The sequence below is a fragment of the Eretmochelys imbricata genome, chromosome 13 (assembly GCF_965152235.1).
Source record: "Eretmochelys imbricata isolate rEreImb1 chromosome 13, rEreImb1.hap1, whole genome shotgun sequence".
In the NCBI taxonomy this organism is placed as follows: Eukaryota; Metazoa; Chordata; order Testudines; family Cheloniidae; genus Eretmochelys; species Eretmochelys imbricata.
Window position 1 is genome coordinate 3,368,963 of NC_135584.1, and position 14,072 is coordinate 3,383,034.

Consider the following 14,072-nt stretch of genomic DNA (forward strand, 5'->3'; position numbering starts at 1 on the left):
ACAACAGAAAAGCACTAGCGGAGTCAGTGCAAACGAAAATTTCAGACAATGACCTGTTTATACTGCTCCATGCACTATATGCCGAAATAGAGGTACAATATTTATACTCTAACTTGATTTACTGTATAATTAGATGGTAACAATGAGACAGTCAGCCATTGTTCAGTACTAATGTGACGCAGCTGTATGTTTGTGTCTGGTTTTGTAAGCAGGTAGTTTCTAAGTGAGGTGAGACTTGGGCGGTGGGGACGACAAGACAAATGAGCCTCCGGGAAGGGGAACAGGATCTGAGGAGGGGGACAGGACAGGACTCTGGGAAGGGGAACAGGACTCCGGGGTGGGGGACAGGAGTCCAGGAAGGGGTATGAGACTCCAGGAAGGGGTATGTGACAGGACTCCAGGGAGGGGGACAGGACTCTGGGGAGGGGGACGGGACTGAGAAGGGGGACGGGACAGGACACCAGGGAGGGGCACAGAACACCAGGAAGGGGTATGGGACTCTGGGAAGGGGTACAGGACAGGATTCTGGGGAGGGGGACAGGACAGGACTCCAGGGAGGGGGTAGATTTGGGAAGGGGGACAGGATGGGACTCCGGGGAGGGGGACAGGATGGAACAAGATGGGACTCTAGGGAGGGGGACAGGACTGGGAAGGGGGATAGGAAGGGACTCCAGGGAGGGGGATAGGATGGGACAGGACGGGACTCTGGGGAAGGGGGACAGGACAGGACTCCGGGGAGGGGGACAGGACAGAACTGTGGGGACAGGACGGGACTCCGGGGAGGGGGGCAGGATTGGGAAGGGGGACAGGACTGGCGGGACAGGAGAAGACTCCGGGGTGGGGGGCAGGATTGGGAAGGGGGACAGGACAGGACTGGGGGGACAGGACGGGACCCTGGGGAGGGGGGCAGGATTGGGAAGGGGGACAGGACTGGCGGGACAGGACGGGACCCCGGGGAGGGGGGCAGGATTGGGAAGAGGGACAGGACAGGACTGGCGGGACAGGAGAGGACTCCGGGGTGGGGGGCAGGATTGGGAAGGGGGACAGGAGAGGACTGGGGGGACAGGACAGGACTCCGGGGAGGGGGACAGGATTGGGAAGGGGGACAGGATTGGGAAGGGGGACAGGACAGGACCCCGGGGAGGGGGACAGGATTGGGAAGGGGGACAGGACTGGGGGGACACGACGGGACCCCGAGGAGGGGGGCAGGATTGGGAAGGGGGACAGGACTGGCGGGACAGGAGAGGACTCCGGGGTGGGGGGCAGGATTGGGAAGGGGGACAGGACAGGACTGGGGGGACAGGACAGGACCCCGGGGAGGGGGGCAGGATTGGGAGGGGGGACAGGACGGGACCCTGGGGAGGGGGGCAGGATTGGGAAGGGGACAGGACGGGCCGGGACTCCGGGGCGGTGCCAGTCGCTGCTCTAGCAAACTCCGCGGCCAGCCCGCGCCTGCGGAACGCCGCTTGCGGGGCTGCGGGTAACTCCGGCCCCGGCCCCCGCGGAGGAGCTCGTGCAGCCCCGGCTGGCCCTGACCCGGCCCGGGGCCGCCCCGCTCCAGCCCGGCCCCGGCTCTCCTGCAGCGGAACCCAAGCGCCTCGCCGCGTTTCCAGCGGGGCCCGCCAGGCGGCCCGGCGCTGTCGCTTCCCCGGCCGGGGCGGGCCGGGCTCTGCGGACGCCCGGCTGCGGGCAGCATGGCCGGCCTGGAGCTGCTCTACGCCTCGCAGGCGCCCGGCCTCCGCCGCCCGCAGGACTCGCTGCTCTGCTTCGTCCACTGGCAGCTGGTCACGCACCAGTACCGCGCGCTGGGCACCGGGGACCAGGTAAGGGGCCCCCGCTGGGGGGGCGGCCCCGTGCCCCCGGGGGGTGCATCCGGCCCCGTGCCCCCGGGGGGTGCATCCGGCCCGGCACCGCCTCGGGGTGCCCGCGCGGCAAGGCGGGGAGGTGTTTCCGGGGCTCCCCAGGCCTGGCCCCGCGCTAAGCGCGGTGCAAACCCCAGAGCACAAGCCCGAAGGGGGGGGGGGCGTTGTGTAACCAGCGCCCACGGGCGCCTGTGGGAGCAGCCGCTGTCGGGTGAAAGGGGCGGGGGCAAAACCGCCGCCCCGTGTCAGGCATCGCCCCATGGGGGTGTCAGTGTGGGAGACGCTGCCTGCCCCGCATCCCCAAAGGCCCTGATGCTGCAAAGCTTGGCAGAGCCCAGGGCAGGGGGAGGGCCTGGGCTGGGCACTGCGCATTGCTTGCTGTTCCTGGGCTGTGGCTCCTCTCCCCAGTCCGCTGGGGGCTGGAGGGACGCTGCTCATACCCTGAGTAGTTTCACTTTTGTTTCCCTGAGTTTTGCTCCCAGTATGGGCCCTACCAGCGCCAGGCCGCAGGGTGAGCGATGTCTGTTGAGAAATAAATAACCTGTTCCCACCAAATTATCCCTATTTAAAAACTCAGACTCATTGCTCGGGCCTGAAAGTTTATTTCTACAAAAGCTAAATTTGAGACCAAATCCCTTTAAAGGGAATATGAGGGTGTTGCAGCTGCAGACTTTTCTAGGTCTTTCCTCTCTACTTGGGTCTTGAAATACATCATTTTTTAAAAAGAATTTGTGCAGTTTATTTATAATATTTCACCTTTAAACGATTCCTTTGCTCTCAGACAAAGACAAACCGTAACAACCGTATTGTGCCCACATCAGCCTTAGTGATGGGAAAGTTATTTTTCTGACGTTTAGGAGCAGATGAGTCTCTCTGATGCTCCAGAGCTGCATGCTGATCCGTGCAGGGGGACCCCCTGCACCGGGCGGCTGGAGGCCGTTGAAGTCAGGGGGGCTCTGTGCAGACAGAGGTCAGCCCCTGTGGATCAGCTTGCCGCGCCCAATCCCGCAGACACTGCCAAGCCGAGGGAGCTGGGTCTTCCCTGAAAAAAAAAACAGGTGTGTTTTGACATCCAGATAGCTACCTTGCTGTGAGATCCTAGTGCACACAAAGTACACGTAGTTTTTACCTCTGGGTACCTTGTCCAGTCTATACCTTACCCCCGTCTGGGCCTTACCTCAGTTAGCTGCGTTGAGGTGAAAACTACAGTGCTGTGACTCCACTACAGTGTTACGGTGAGTTATCCATCTGGATGTAAGAACACACCTGGGTTGGGCAGTGTAGACGTAGCTGGGGATTACTCACAGCAGTAAGCATTACATCCGGTAGCAAGTATGTACAGCACTGGGTCCTAAGAGAGCTGTGATGGGTTAAATTCAGTTTATGTATGCCCTCTAGAAGGGAAGGATCTTGGTAGAGAAGGTCTTGGCCTGGGGGCTCCTTTAGAAGGACGTCAGATTTACAGTCATCAAGTGCTAATGCCGGAAAATACCCTGATCTGGGAGTCTCTCTAGTTTGCTCATGACCTGGGAGAGCCCTGTTTGCAGCATTTTTTGTAGTAGTTGCCCTGCATGATAGGCTGAGTCCTGTACAGCGGAACCGGGGCCCTGATCCCGCAATCGGACCCGTGCCGGCAACGATGCAATCCCTTTGGGAGGTTTAAACCTCCTCCCGGATTCCTGTGTCCAGCCGGGATCTGTTCCTGTCGCCCCGTTGGTATCAGCTGGGACTCCAGCTTGTTCTCTCTGATGCCTTTTTGCAGCCAGGTCCCAATGAAAGGAAGTCGGAGCTGCTGCCGGCCGGGTGGAACGCCAACAAGGACCTGTACACACTGCGATACAAGTCCACGGACGACCGCCGCGAGCTCCTGCTGAAGGCGATCATGGTGGACAGTAGCATGATTCTCAACGTCCTGGTGAGGCTCCCAGCTGGCTGGGTGCTATGTAAGGATCGGTCCCTGTGGGGTCTCAGCTCTCCAGGAGGTGGGGAGAGGGAGGTGGGGCGTCAATGCCACCCCCGTAAGGGAGGAGAGGCAAAGAATAACAGCTGTGACTCACTTGAGCATCCGTTTTCCTGGCCTCCTACGTCCCCCAGTGCCCTTGGCTCCTATTGAGTGGGAGGCACTCAACGAGAAACCCAGCTGGCTAAACGGGGAGAGGGGGCCAGTGTGGCCCAGGTTCTGCGCTGGCTCCTTGCGATTCGGCGTCTCTGACCTCGGGGAGGTGCTCCGGGTACACGTCAGGGAGGAGCTTGGCCCGTAACGTCCTCAAAAGCATGCAGGAGGCTGTGTGATTGTGGAGTCATGCAGGGTTTGCCGCTGGTGTAAATCAGGGTGACTTATCACCTGCCATGGAGCAGTGCCTTTCCCCCCAGCCGAGGGACTGGCCCTGGAAGTGTTGTGTCCAGTGTGAAGCAGGAAGCTAAGGTCAGACATCCATGTGGGTGAAGCTGTGATGTTATTACCGCTCGGCCCACTAATGAGTTGCAGCCTTTGTGCGTCTTGTGGACTTCCAGATCCTTGTTGCCAGGCTGCCTGCTCTGTCACGCCCGTCCCGTGTGTAGCACAGTACCTGTCTGTCCCTCTGCAGCCCGGGCAGGGAGAGCTGGGAAAGACCCTTCTCAACCCACCGCAAGTTGGTTACACTTGGGTTTAGACAGCTGGGAATCCAGACATACGGATCCTGCATTGACAAGTGCCAGGAGAGGAGCAAACTCCAGTGATGGCCCCTGCCTCGGATTTCCCCTCCCCCCCCCCCCAACCTGTTCTGCTGTTGTGTCTGCCGCCTCCCCCCCCGCCCCATGAGCTCGGCTGCTGAGGCCGTGTTTTGTTTGTCCTTCCCCAGGATTGCAGCTCCCAGCAGGTGGCGGATTTGACCTTGACAGTGGCAGATTACATCGACCCAGAGCACTTGGATGATTTCCATAGGTAACTGCATTTCATGGGGATGCTCCACACAAGTGTCTGAGCCCTCGGGAAGGGGAGGCAGGTGAAGATCGGGGCGGGGGGGTGAAATAAACAAGGGGAGAATAGGGTACTTTCGGAGGAACCTGAGGGGCTCTTTGCAGATAAAGCTTCAATCCCCCACATATTCTTCTCCTCCCTTATTCCCAGATGGCACCCCAGGCTCAGGCTGGGAGAAGAGAGGGAGTTAGGCCACGTGGCCTCTGGATCAGAGCACAGGCCTGGGAGCTCACTGCTTTGGGAGTTCTAATCCCAGCTGAGCCTCTGGCTGGGTCTGTAACTTTATTTCCAGCGTGCTGGCTGTCATGTGTTCCCTGCATGAAAGCCCAGGCCCTGCCCCCAAGGAACTTGCACCCTGACTCCAACACAGACACCACAGTACAGACCTGTGCTACCGACTTGCCGTGGGAAAAGTGATTGGACTTCCTTAGATGTTTGCATGCTGCCCACCGTGTGTAACCGTGGGGAGATTCGGAGCTTGAGACTGTGGAATAGTCTCCTGAGGGAGGGGAAGCTCCATGGCTTGGGACATCGGACTCAAGACTGGACAAAGCACCCAACCTGTGTTGTAGGGAGCACTGCTGCATCAGTGAATATCTGAAAGGGATTCTCCCCCCCCCACCTCCAAGTTCTGTGATTCCCTCCTGCCTCTGTCAACTCTGCTGCAAAGCTGGGTGAAGATCAGACTTGCCCAGCTGCTCTCTGCTTAACGCCTGAATGCTGCGTCTCACCCGAGACGTCAGCAAACGCCAGGGCCGTGGGTCTTGAAATCGTTCCATTCCGGCATTTTTAACTTCTGGTTTACCAGAGCCCCTGAAAGCCCTGTTTGTGCTGCAACCAGCCCCTCCATTTGCAGATAAGGAAATCTTAGACGGCTTGGACACTGGCCAGGAGTTCCAAACAAGAAACAAGCCAAAATCCACCATGTTCCCTTTCCCCCCTGACATCTGCAGGCAATCCGGCCAGGGCCGCAGGATGAACGTGCCATGGGTACTGCTGGGGCGTTGAAAAGGACAGTTGTTCTGGGTGTGTGTTGTGTTGGGGGCCCCTCACACTATTGTGTTAGGGCCTTTACCACCAAACCCTTTCTAGCAGGGCCTTGGGTGATGTCAGTTGTCTAGCTGTCAGCCTTGATTCTCTCTCTTGCCCCTGCAGAGTGTACAAGAACGTCGAGGAGCTGCAGACCAGGGTTGTCACAGGCATCATCTCTCCGTTGGGGGCTCCCAAAGAGAAGAGCGACCCCAAAAAGGAGCCCAAGCCTGAGAAGAAGGTCCCGCCTGCCTCCACTCAGGATTATGACCCCTTGAGGATTCCTCCCTGGCAGCCTCTCGGTGGCCGGCAGCCGTCCTGGTGAGTGAGACGCTGGCGAGGGGATGGGGCTGCATAGCTTGCTCTTCTTTCAAATGAGGTGGGTGGCAGGAAAGCCGTGACGGAACATCTAGCCCTCCATGGTTCCTTCCCTCACCCGCCCCCACCAGCCTCTGTCACAGACGTGTCCTCATGGGCACCAGTGCACGGTCTAGCTCCGTGTCGCACGTTTAGTTCTCAGAGGGATCCAAGAGATGCAGGAGGGGGATTCTTTAAAACAGCCCATGTCCTGGCACCCCAGTCAGCCCTGCTTATAAATCCCATGCTTCTGGTTCACCCTTCGGGCTGATCCTGACCCTCGGTGGCTGTTGGCATCGGGCTCTGGCTGGCTTCCCTCTAAGCTGGCCCACCAGTGGGAGGTCTTGTCTGGCGCTTGGGACCCCACCCTGTGTTTTGGGTGAGATGCTGCCAGAGTTGGCCACCTGGGAGAAGAGTGAGGTGACATGCCACACCCCAACATGGGCAGGATAAGGCACCTGTGTCACTCCGCCCCTGTGCCATGGCCTTACCCCCTTGCCTAGGGGTTCAGGGGGCCCCTTCCCCTCCCATCCCTGAGAGTCAGGGGTAGCAGCTTGGGTAGGGCTACCATATTTGAACACTGAAAAAAGAGGACACTCCACGGGGACCCCCAGCCCCGCCCCAACTCTGCCCCCTCCCTGCCCCATTGGACCCCTTCCCCAAATCCCCGCCCTGGCCCCGCCATCTCCCCTGAGCGCGCCGCATTCCGCCTCCTCCCTCCCAGCCGCACGAAACAGCTGTTTCGCGGCGCAAGCGCTAGGAGCTAGGGGGGAAAAGCGGGCACTCTCTCGAGTGATCAACATTCACTCTCTTTCTCAAATGATCAACTCTTCTTTGGGGAAAAATAATAATGGCAAAATCCCAGACGTTTTTAGATATTTAAAAATTCCTCCCAGACGGCGATTTAAGACGTAAAAAGCCAGACACGTCCGGGAAAATACGGACGTATGGTAACCCTAAGCTTGGGGCAGAGTGTGCAAACCCTATGTGGGACCAGGGCAGGAAGGGATTCATGGTCTGTCCCACAGATGGGCTGAAATCTGCCCCAGGCCACACGATCTGTCAGGAGTGTCAAGGCTGGGGGTAGGGCCCTGCAGCCAGAGTCAGGAGGGCACAGGACAGGGAGGGAAGCAGGCCCGTCTCTGAGGTCTGCCCTGCCTAGGGGGGCTGGGTGTGTAGGGCTGGTGGGACAAGGGGCTGCTGTGGGGAGCAGAAGGCCCCATTAGCTGGCTGACCTCTGATGGGAGAGCTGGCCATGTCTCTGCTAGGTATGGGCTGTCAGTTCGGGCTGCTGAGTCCAGCAGGGAGGCTTGTGGCAGTGCTGGCCAGTGGGCACGAGGGTTGCACAGCCTAGTGCTTTGTGCCTGGAAGGGGGAGGGCAGACGGCGGAGCTCCTTTCGATCCCCGGAGGGGGCTGGGATCTGGTGGAGGAGCCCCCACTGGACGAGCATGGAGCTGTGTTCGGGGAGGGGGGGAGTTAGAACGGGGACCCTGCCTGGCTATGGCAGAGAGAGCAGTTCGTCCAGGGGCCGTTTGCCCAGCAGCGCCTCCCGCACCGCCAGGGGCTGAGCTGCGGCTGTGCAGCTGCAGAAGGCTTATGGGAGGGAGAGGAAAAGCCTTTTAACTTTGCTTCCCTTCTCGATGATCTTCCTTCGGACCAGTTTGTGAGCACAACATCCCGGATGGAAAATCGTGACTCTGCAGCCCCCCTGCCCCTGCCCCCACCCCCAAAGTGAGGGATCAGTCTGTGGGCTCCTGGGCCCCTGCTCTCAGGTGCTTATGCGCCCTGATAATCTCTTTCCCTGGGATAGCGGAGGGGCGGGGCTCTTTATTCTCTCCCCTCCCCCACACGCCCCTGTAATCAAGGGCCAGGTAGGAAATTAGAGCCTGCCGTGGCTGTCCAGAGCACTGTCATCACTCCCCGCTGTCCCTGTTGGAGCCCATGCAGAGCTGGTCCCTCGAGAGATCGGAGGGACGGTCCCTAGCATCTTACCCCTGGTTCCTTTCGCACCGCTGCTGCTCATCAAGCCTCTGTGATGCCCCAGGGGCCCGGCTTAGTGAATGCCGGGCACTGGAGTTCTGGGGCTGCTGCGGGGGGCGGGGGTCCGAGACGTGGCTGCCGATGGCTGGCTTGCCTTGGAGCAGGCGGGGGGTGCAGCGTGCAGTTGAAAAACCCTCGTCATGGACGCCAGAAACAAAAGGCATCGAGGGAGTGTGGAAAGCTGGGTCTGTGCTCCTGCTGGGCACCGTCGCGTTCCCTCCAGGCCCCACACCCTGCCCTCCTCTCACGCGCGTGGGAGCCGGGGGTCAGTGTCAGTTTGTCGGCTCGCTGGCTGCGCTGTGGTTTGGGAACCTGTCCCTGTGCTGACGGGCTAACCTGGCCCCTCTCAGGCTCTGCCCAGGGCTGTGTTAGCAGTTTGCCGGGAGCTCCAGGCCTGCAGCTGCCTTTCCGGAAAGTGGAGCAGGTGGCAGCCACGTGCCCCTCTCGCACAGAGGGGTGGTAACTGCAGAGTCCTGCGTACCAGGCTGCTCGGCTCAGGTGGGGCGATGCGTGCTGCGACCCGTAGTCTCCCTGAGTCCCAGTCTGCACCAATTAAAGCCACAGGCCACCTCACAAAACACTGGACCCTGGTGACATTCTGGAAACACCAGTCTGCACAGTGAGGTCACTCGGTCATTCCTGTGGTCTGTAGTGCAGACTAAAATACAGAGACCCACTGAGTGCAGCCTTCTTTGCCAGTGGCCCGCTCTGCTGGTCACATGGGCCCACGCATCTGCATGGGCTCTCACCCTTTCCTGCCCCCTGCACGCACTCTCTTCCATACCCCGTACCCACCTGCCATAGGACATGGCCTGAGGAAATTAACACCTCTCACTGGGGGAGTTATGTCTTGTGTTTCAGGCCTGATCCCCGGGACCCCTTTGCTGTGGGTGGAGACGACCTGGACCCCTTTGGGTGAGTATTCCCAGGAGAGGATCGTGTGGGGAGTGACTGAAATAACTCAGATTGGCCTTGCTGGTGCGTTCAGTGAAGTGTCTCCAACAAGGACTTCAATTAAACAGTTATTGTGTGTGAACTGCCAGGGACCAATAGTTGGTTCTAAACCGAAATATGGTTTTAATATTATACTAAGATCCTGTCTCTCACACAGTTGATTGGTTGGAATCCGCATCTGTTTATTAATCAGCTGGTATTCATTTAATGTGCAGTAATTCCTCCACTAAATCAAAGCTAAAACACATTTAAGTGAATTTAAGCGTCCAATTTAAAATTTTGCTTTCTCCAGCCCCCTCTGGATCTGTAGGGCAGTTTGGAGGTACCCAAGAGCAGAGAGGAGACACAGCTGCCCAAGGAGATGGGAGCCATAGAGAGGGATGCTGTAGGGTGCCTTGCTTCTGCTCTGGGCTCAGCTCCATTTGGGGAGGAAGGGGTGGAACTGACCCATCATTTTCCATTCCAGTAAAAGAACAATGTAACCAAAGTAAAACCAGTCCATGGGAACACTACCCAGCTCATTATGGAGTCCTGGAAGTCCTGCCATTTGGAGCCTCTGGCTGATCAGGATCAGATTTATTTCTCCTTGGAGGGCTGTGTTCTGCAAGGGTTGGCTAGAAAGGGATCTTCTGGAAACGCTCAGTGGAGGCTGGAAAGAGGAGCTTGCAGCAGAGGGCTAAGGGTGGCTGGAAAGCAGCCCTGCATACCCCAGGGAAAGGGAAATCAGGACGGGCCCTTGTCTCTCCGCTTCCCATCTCTCCTAAAGGGATTTCTTTCTTAAATGTATATAGCGTCTTGATCCAAAGTGGGCACCTGCTGGAGGCAGATTTTGAGCCCCGGGACCGCTACGTAGCATCCGTGGGACTTTCCACGAGCAGCTCGCTGCCCATTGAGGCGCTTACTGTGGCTGATGTTCATTATTTTTATTGCGGCAGCATCCAGAGGCTCCAGCTGAGATCATACAGTACGAGGACAGGGCACAGCTGCAGGCTGCAGAACTGGTCTAGCAAATGGCTTCCAGGCGCGGCTTTGGGAAAAGTTCCAGGCCGCTGATCCCAGAGAAGGGGTCTGGGAACTCTTGCAACAGGGCGGGGGTTGAGAAAATCTTGCATTTAATCAAACAGCCAAAAGCATAGAGCTAAATGAACCTAAAGAATAACAATCAAGCAGCAAAGGAAACCAAAGCAGGGGGTGTCTGATGATTCCTAAAGCAGCACCGGTCTGCAGCAGCGGGGGGTCTGACTCACCGCTGTCTCAGCTATTCTCACAGCTGGCATGGGTCACAGTTTCTCCTGACTCCTTTGAGTAGCTGGAGGAATATAGAACCTGCCCCTCTGCTAAACCTCCCCCTGTTCATTGCTCAGCCCCCTCTGTAGGTGGCTAGTGGGACTGCGAAAGACGCAGGTGCCTATTTGCAGTTCTTTGTGGGTGACAAAACAGGCTGCATTAAGGACAGCGAAGGGGCTTGTCATTTTCCCATGCACCTCACAGTAGAACATGAGTTAACAGACACCACTTAGCACCCTGGCAGTGTGCGTGTCCCAGGGTGAGTTAATCACAGCCCCCTGACAGGATGTTAACTACGACAGCCCTTGTCTGCACTGAGTGCTAAGTCATGTTTTACATCATGTTGGTGCCCATGTGTTCTAACACTGCATAATGTCCCAGTGTAGACGAGTCCAAAGGATAGAGATACCAGGCATTGGACAGAGAGGGCCAATTCCTATTCACCCTGAGGTGATGGCCGGAGCAAACCACAGGGGCCTTATTGTAAATGAGAATAAGGCGTGACGTCTCATCCTTGTATTCTTCCATATCCGTCGAGCCCCCAGCCTCGTGTTTACAGCTAACCGCGTACTCTTGTTCTCCCTGAATTACACTCCCCAGCACATGCTCTGCTGCGCTGGACACACGCTTTCCCATCCCGTCCGTAGTCACACACGTTGATTTAACAATGGGAATCAGATTTCCAGGCTGCTCATGGAGCAGTGATCCTAGCTCGGAGCAGAGGGGAGCTGGTTACTCTTATCTCCAATTAGAGCTAGTTGTGTTCCTGCTCTCATCCTGCTTTCTTCTTCCTCCCAGGGGTCGGAGGGGTGGTATGATCGCTGATCCACTGCGCTCAGGATTTCGAAGACCTCTTATCGACCCATCGTCAGGTCTCCCAAACCGGCTTCCTCCTGGGGCCGTTCCACCAGGTGCCAGATTCGACCCATTTGGGCCAGGGGGCGGCCGTCCTGCAGGGTGGGTATCTGGATGTGCGTGTGCGTTGCTTCACTGACTATAACCATGCTGGAGTTTTCCTGTTCTTCGCAAACAGCACCCGACTCCCTTGACTCTCTGGGTTGCCAAGGGGGGCGGGGGGGGTTCACTCTGTGACTCCTCCTGTAACTCTGCTCTCGACATTCCATTCCTGTTGCAGGCCAGATCCAGATCACCTTCCCCCTCCGGGATACGACGACATGTTCATGTGAGGACGTGCCCGGCTCTGACTACACTGAGAGAGAAGCACCTTTCCCCCACCTTTCCCCTCTTTGGAAGACTCTCTTCAGCAGCAGTTTTCTCCCCGGGCACTAGAGCCTTTCCCTACACTGCAGATCAGCTTTAAAGGTTTCACTGCATGTATAACGGCGGAGAAGGCGGTGTGTGGCTCTCATCTCTCCGCTTGCCCCCCCCCGGGGAAATCCCGAGCCATTTGTAATCTAACACCTGTTGAAACACGACTGCAGTGTGCTAAGAACAGAAAGCAGCTTGGGGTGTGTTATTCAGAGCTGGAACGGCCCTATGAGAAGTGTATAGAAAAAATGTCATTTCCTTTGCTTTCCTTGTACCAGCTTCTCTGGGATGACGTGGTGTGTGCTCTGGGATTTACTCAGCTGCTTGTTGCGAGAGAGAAACATTCACTCCCCACCATCTGTCTGGTAACGACTCGGTCTTGACGAGCTTGCCAGTGCAGAGTCCCACGTTCCATACTGGCTCCCAGCTGGCCACGTGTACGTCTCAGACAGGCCTGGCCTAGAGCGCAGTGAGCTAGTGAGGCGTTGATGCAGGAAGCTGCAGTGTGACCACCGGGAAGGGCTTGCAAAGGCGTCTGTGGTTTCTCCCCTGCTCTGGGCTCACCTTGGCCCTTCAGCTGCCCGTTGAGTAAGGGGTTAGGAAGGGCTGAATGGGGCAATGGATTAATTCTTGGAATTTCTGCCTCTAGAGCAGCATGGCCAGGTCCTCAGCTGGTGTAGCTAGACCTAGCTGCATTGGCTCCAGGGGGACTACATTGATGTATACCAGCTGATCCTCTGGCCCCTAGATCTAAAGACACCAACGTGCAATCAAGTCAATTAAAAAAAAAGTCACCATTAGTTGCAGATCCTGCCCCTGCATCTCCCCTGCTGGTTTGTGTGGCTCTTATGATCACCTGTCTGTCTTTAAGTCTCTCTCTCCCCTATTGCTGTGAGGGAATCTTACACAGACAGCGGGAAGATGGCACTGACTATATCCCCAGTGCTGTCAAACGCACAAAGGGAACAAGCTGGGGACATACATGAAGATGGAGAATGTTTTTTCTCCACCCGTGCTCAGTCGAATCTGGAATAACTCCGTTGGTTTTGGTGGAGTCCCTGCGTACCGCAATTACATTGGAGGAGCTGAGATCAGGGTGATTTTTATTTTCTTTCTGGGTGGGGTGATGTAAGAATGTGGTGGGGGTCGCTTATGGCTGTTGTGCTTCGACTTCCCTTATGTTTTACGGGAGGGATTTTTTCAGGTGGCTGTTCTTTGCTCCGTCAGTTGTCACACCAGACTAGTATGTTAACAGGATAGTTCCTGTCCTGTGCTGATCCTGTCCAGCTGAATTCCGTGGTGTCAGTTTTCCAAAGTGACTGCTGATTTGGGGTGCCGCTGTGTCTGAGGGGCCTTTGAGGGGCCTGATTTTCAGAGGGCAGGTAACTAGCACAGTCTGAAAATCCTGCCCTGTTGCAGGATCATTGTGCTGGGACCCAGCAGTGTTAGTTACTTTTGAAAATTTAAGTCACTGGTTCTTCTGATTCTTCTCTTGGTTTGATTTTTTTTTAAAGGATCTTATAACTAAAATAAAAACTTGGTGAACTGCTGCTTGTGAGCTCCCTGGACTCTGCTCCCTCCTCTGACTTAAGACAACGAGGCGACGTCTCCAAATTTCAGCACTTCAGTCGCTGCTTCAGCGAGAAAGCAAAGGTTTCCTCTGGCTTCCCAACTCTCTCACTTCCCTTCCTGGTTAGAAATTTCAGATTGTTGCAGCCGGATCCACGTGATATTTTTATGAGTAGAAAATCCAGGCTGTGAAACCGATGAGACACGCCTGTTACCTTCTCCCCCAGCAAGCAGGGCTGGGCACTTTGCTTAGAAGACCAGGTGTCTGTGTAAGGTGAATGTCCAACCCAAGGAAAGATCAGCATTACCTGTGGCTACTGGGTCTAAAATCACTGGATCACCTGTGTCCTAGGGGCCATACTCAGGCAATTGTGTCCAAAATGGGAAAGCAAAAGGGGGAAAATAAATCCTTCCCTTCTTGATTCTTCCTCCCCCCTGACACAGACACTTCCTTTTCAAACCCCTTGCAGATAGCTGCAGGTGATAACAGCTGAGTTCCCAGCACACTATGGCTCTCAGGGCAGTTGTGCTGGGAACTGAGGATGGGTCAGAGAGGACCAGCCAGCGGTATCAATTCAGCACCGTGGCCAGCTCCTGCATCAGGGGTAGCGATTCCTTCCGTCTCCTGCCCTCGCCACCTATGCTGCAGTTTCATATTCTTCCAACACTCTCCCCCTCCCCTCCAAGACCTCTCCCCCTTTGGAGCTGGGGCTAATTAAAGCCCTTTCAGAGGCTCTGTAGC

The 14,072-nt window shown here is 56.7% G+C and overlaps 1 protein-coding gene across 1 annotated transcript; it reads left to right on the forward strand.

Annotated features, from left to right (window-relative positions):
* The first annotated feature begins 1,637 nt into the window (after positions 1-1,637).
* On the forward strand, positions 1,638-13,311 carry PSMF1 (proteasome inhibitor subunit 1). Its single transcript, XM_077831701.1, has 7 exons — positions 1,638-1,823; positions 3,625-3,777; positions 4,706-4,788; positions 5,980-6,174; positions 9,113-9,166; positions 11,291-11,449; positions 11,628-13,311. Exons 1-7 carry the CDS (start codon positions 1,695-1,697, stop codon positions 11,677-11,679), a joined length of 825 nt encoding a protein of 274 aa, XP_077687827.1. The 5' UTR covers positions 1,638-1,694; the 3' UTR covers positions 11,680-13,311.
* The last annotated feature ends 761 nt before the right edge of the window (positions 13,312-14,072 follow it).

Coding starts and splice junctions, on each gene's coding strand:
- PSMF1 (XM_077831701.1), top strand. CDS start 1,695: ATGGCCGGCCTGGAGCTGCTCTACGCCTCGCAGGCGCCCGGCCTCCGC. Junction 3,778..4,705: donor GCATGATTCTCAACGTCCTG/GTGAGGCTCCCA, acceptor GTCCTTCCCCAG/GATTGCAGCTCCCAGCAGGT. Junction 11,450..11,627: donor GGGGGCGGCCGTCCTGCAGG/GTGGGTATCTGG, acceptor TTCCTGTTGCAG/GCCAGATCCAGATCACCTTC.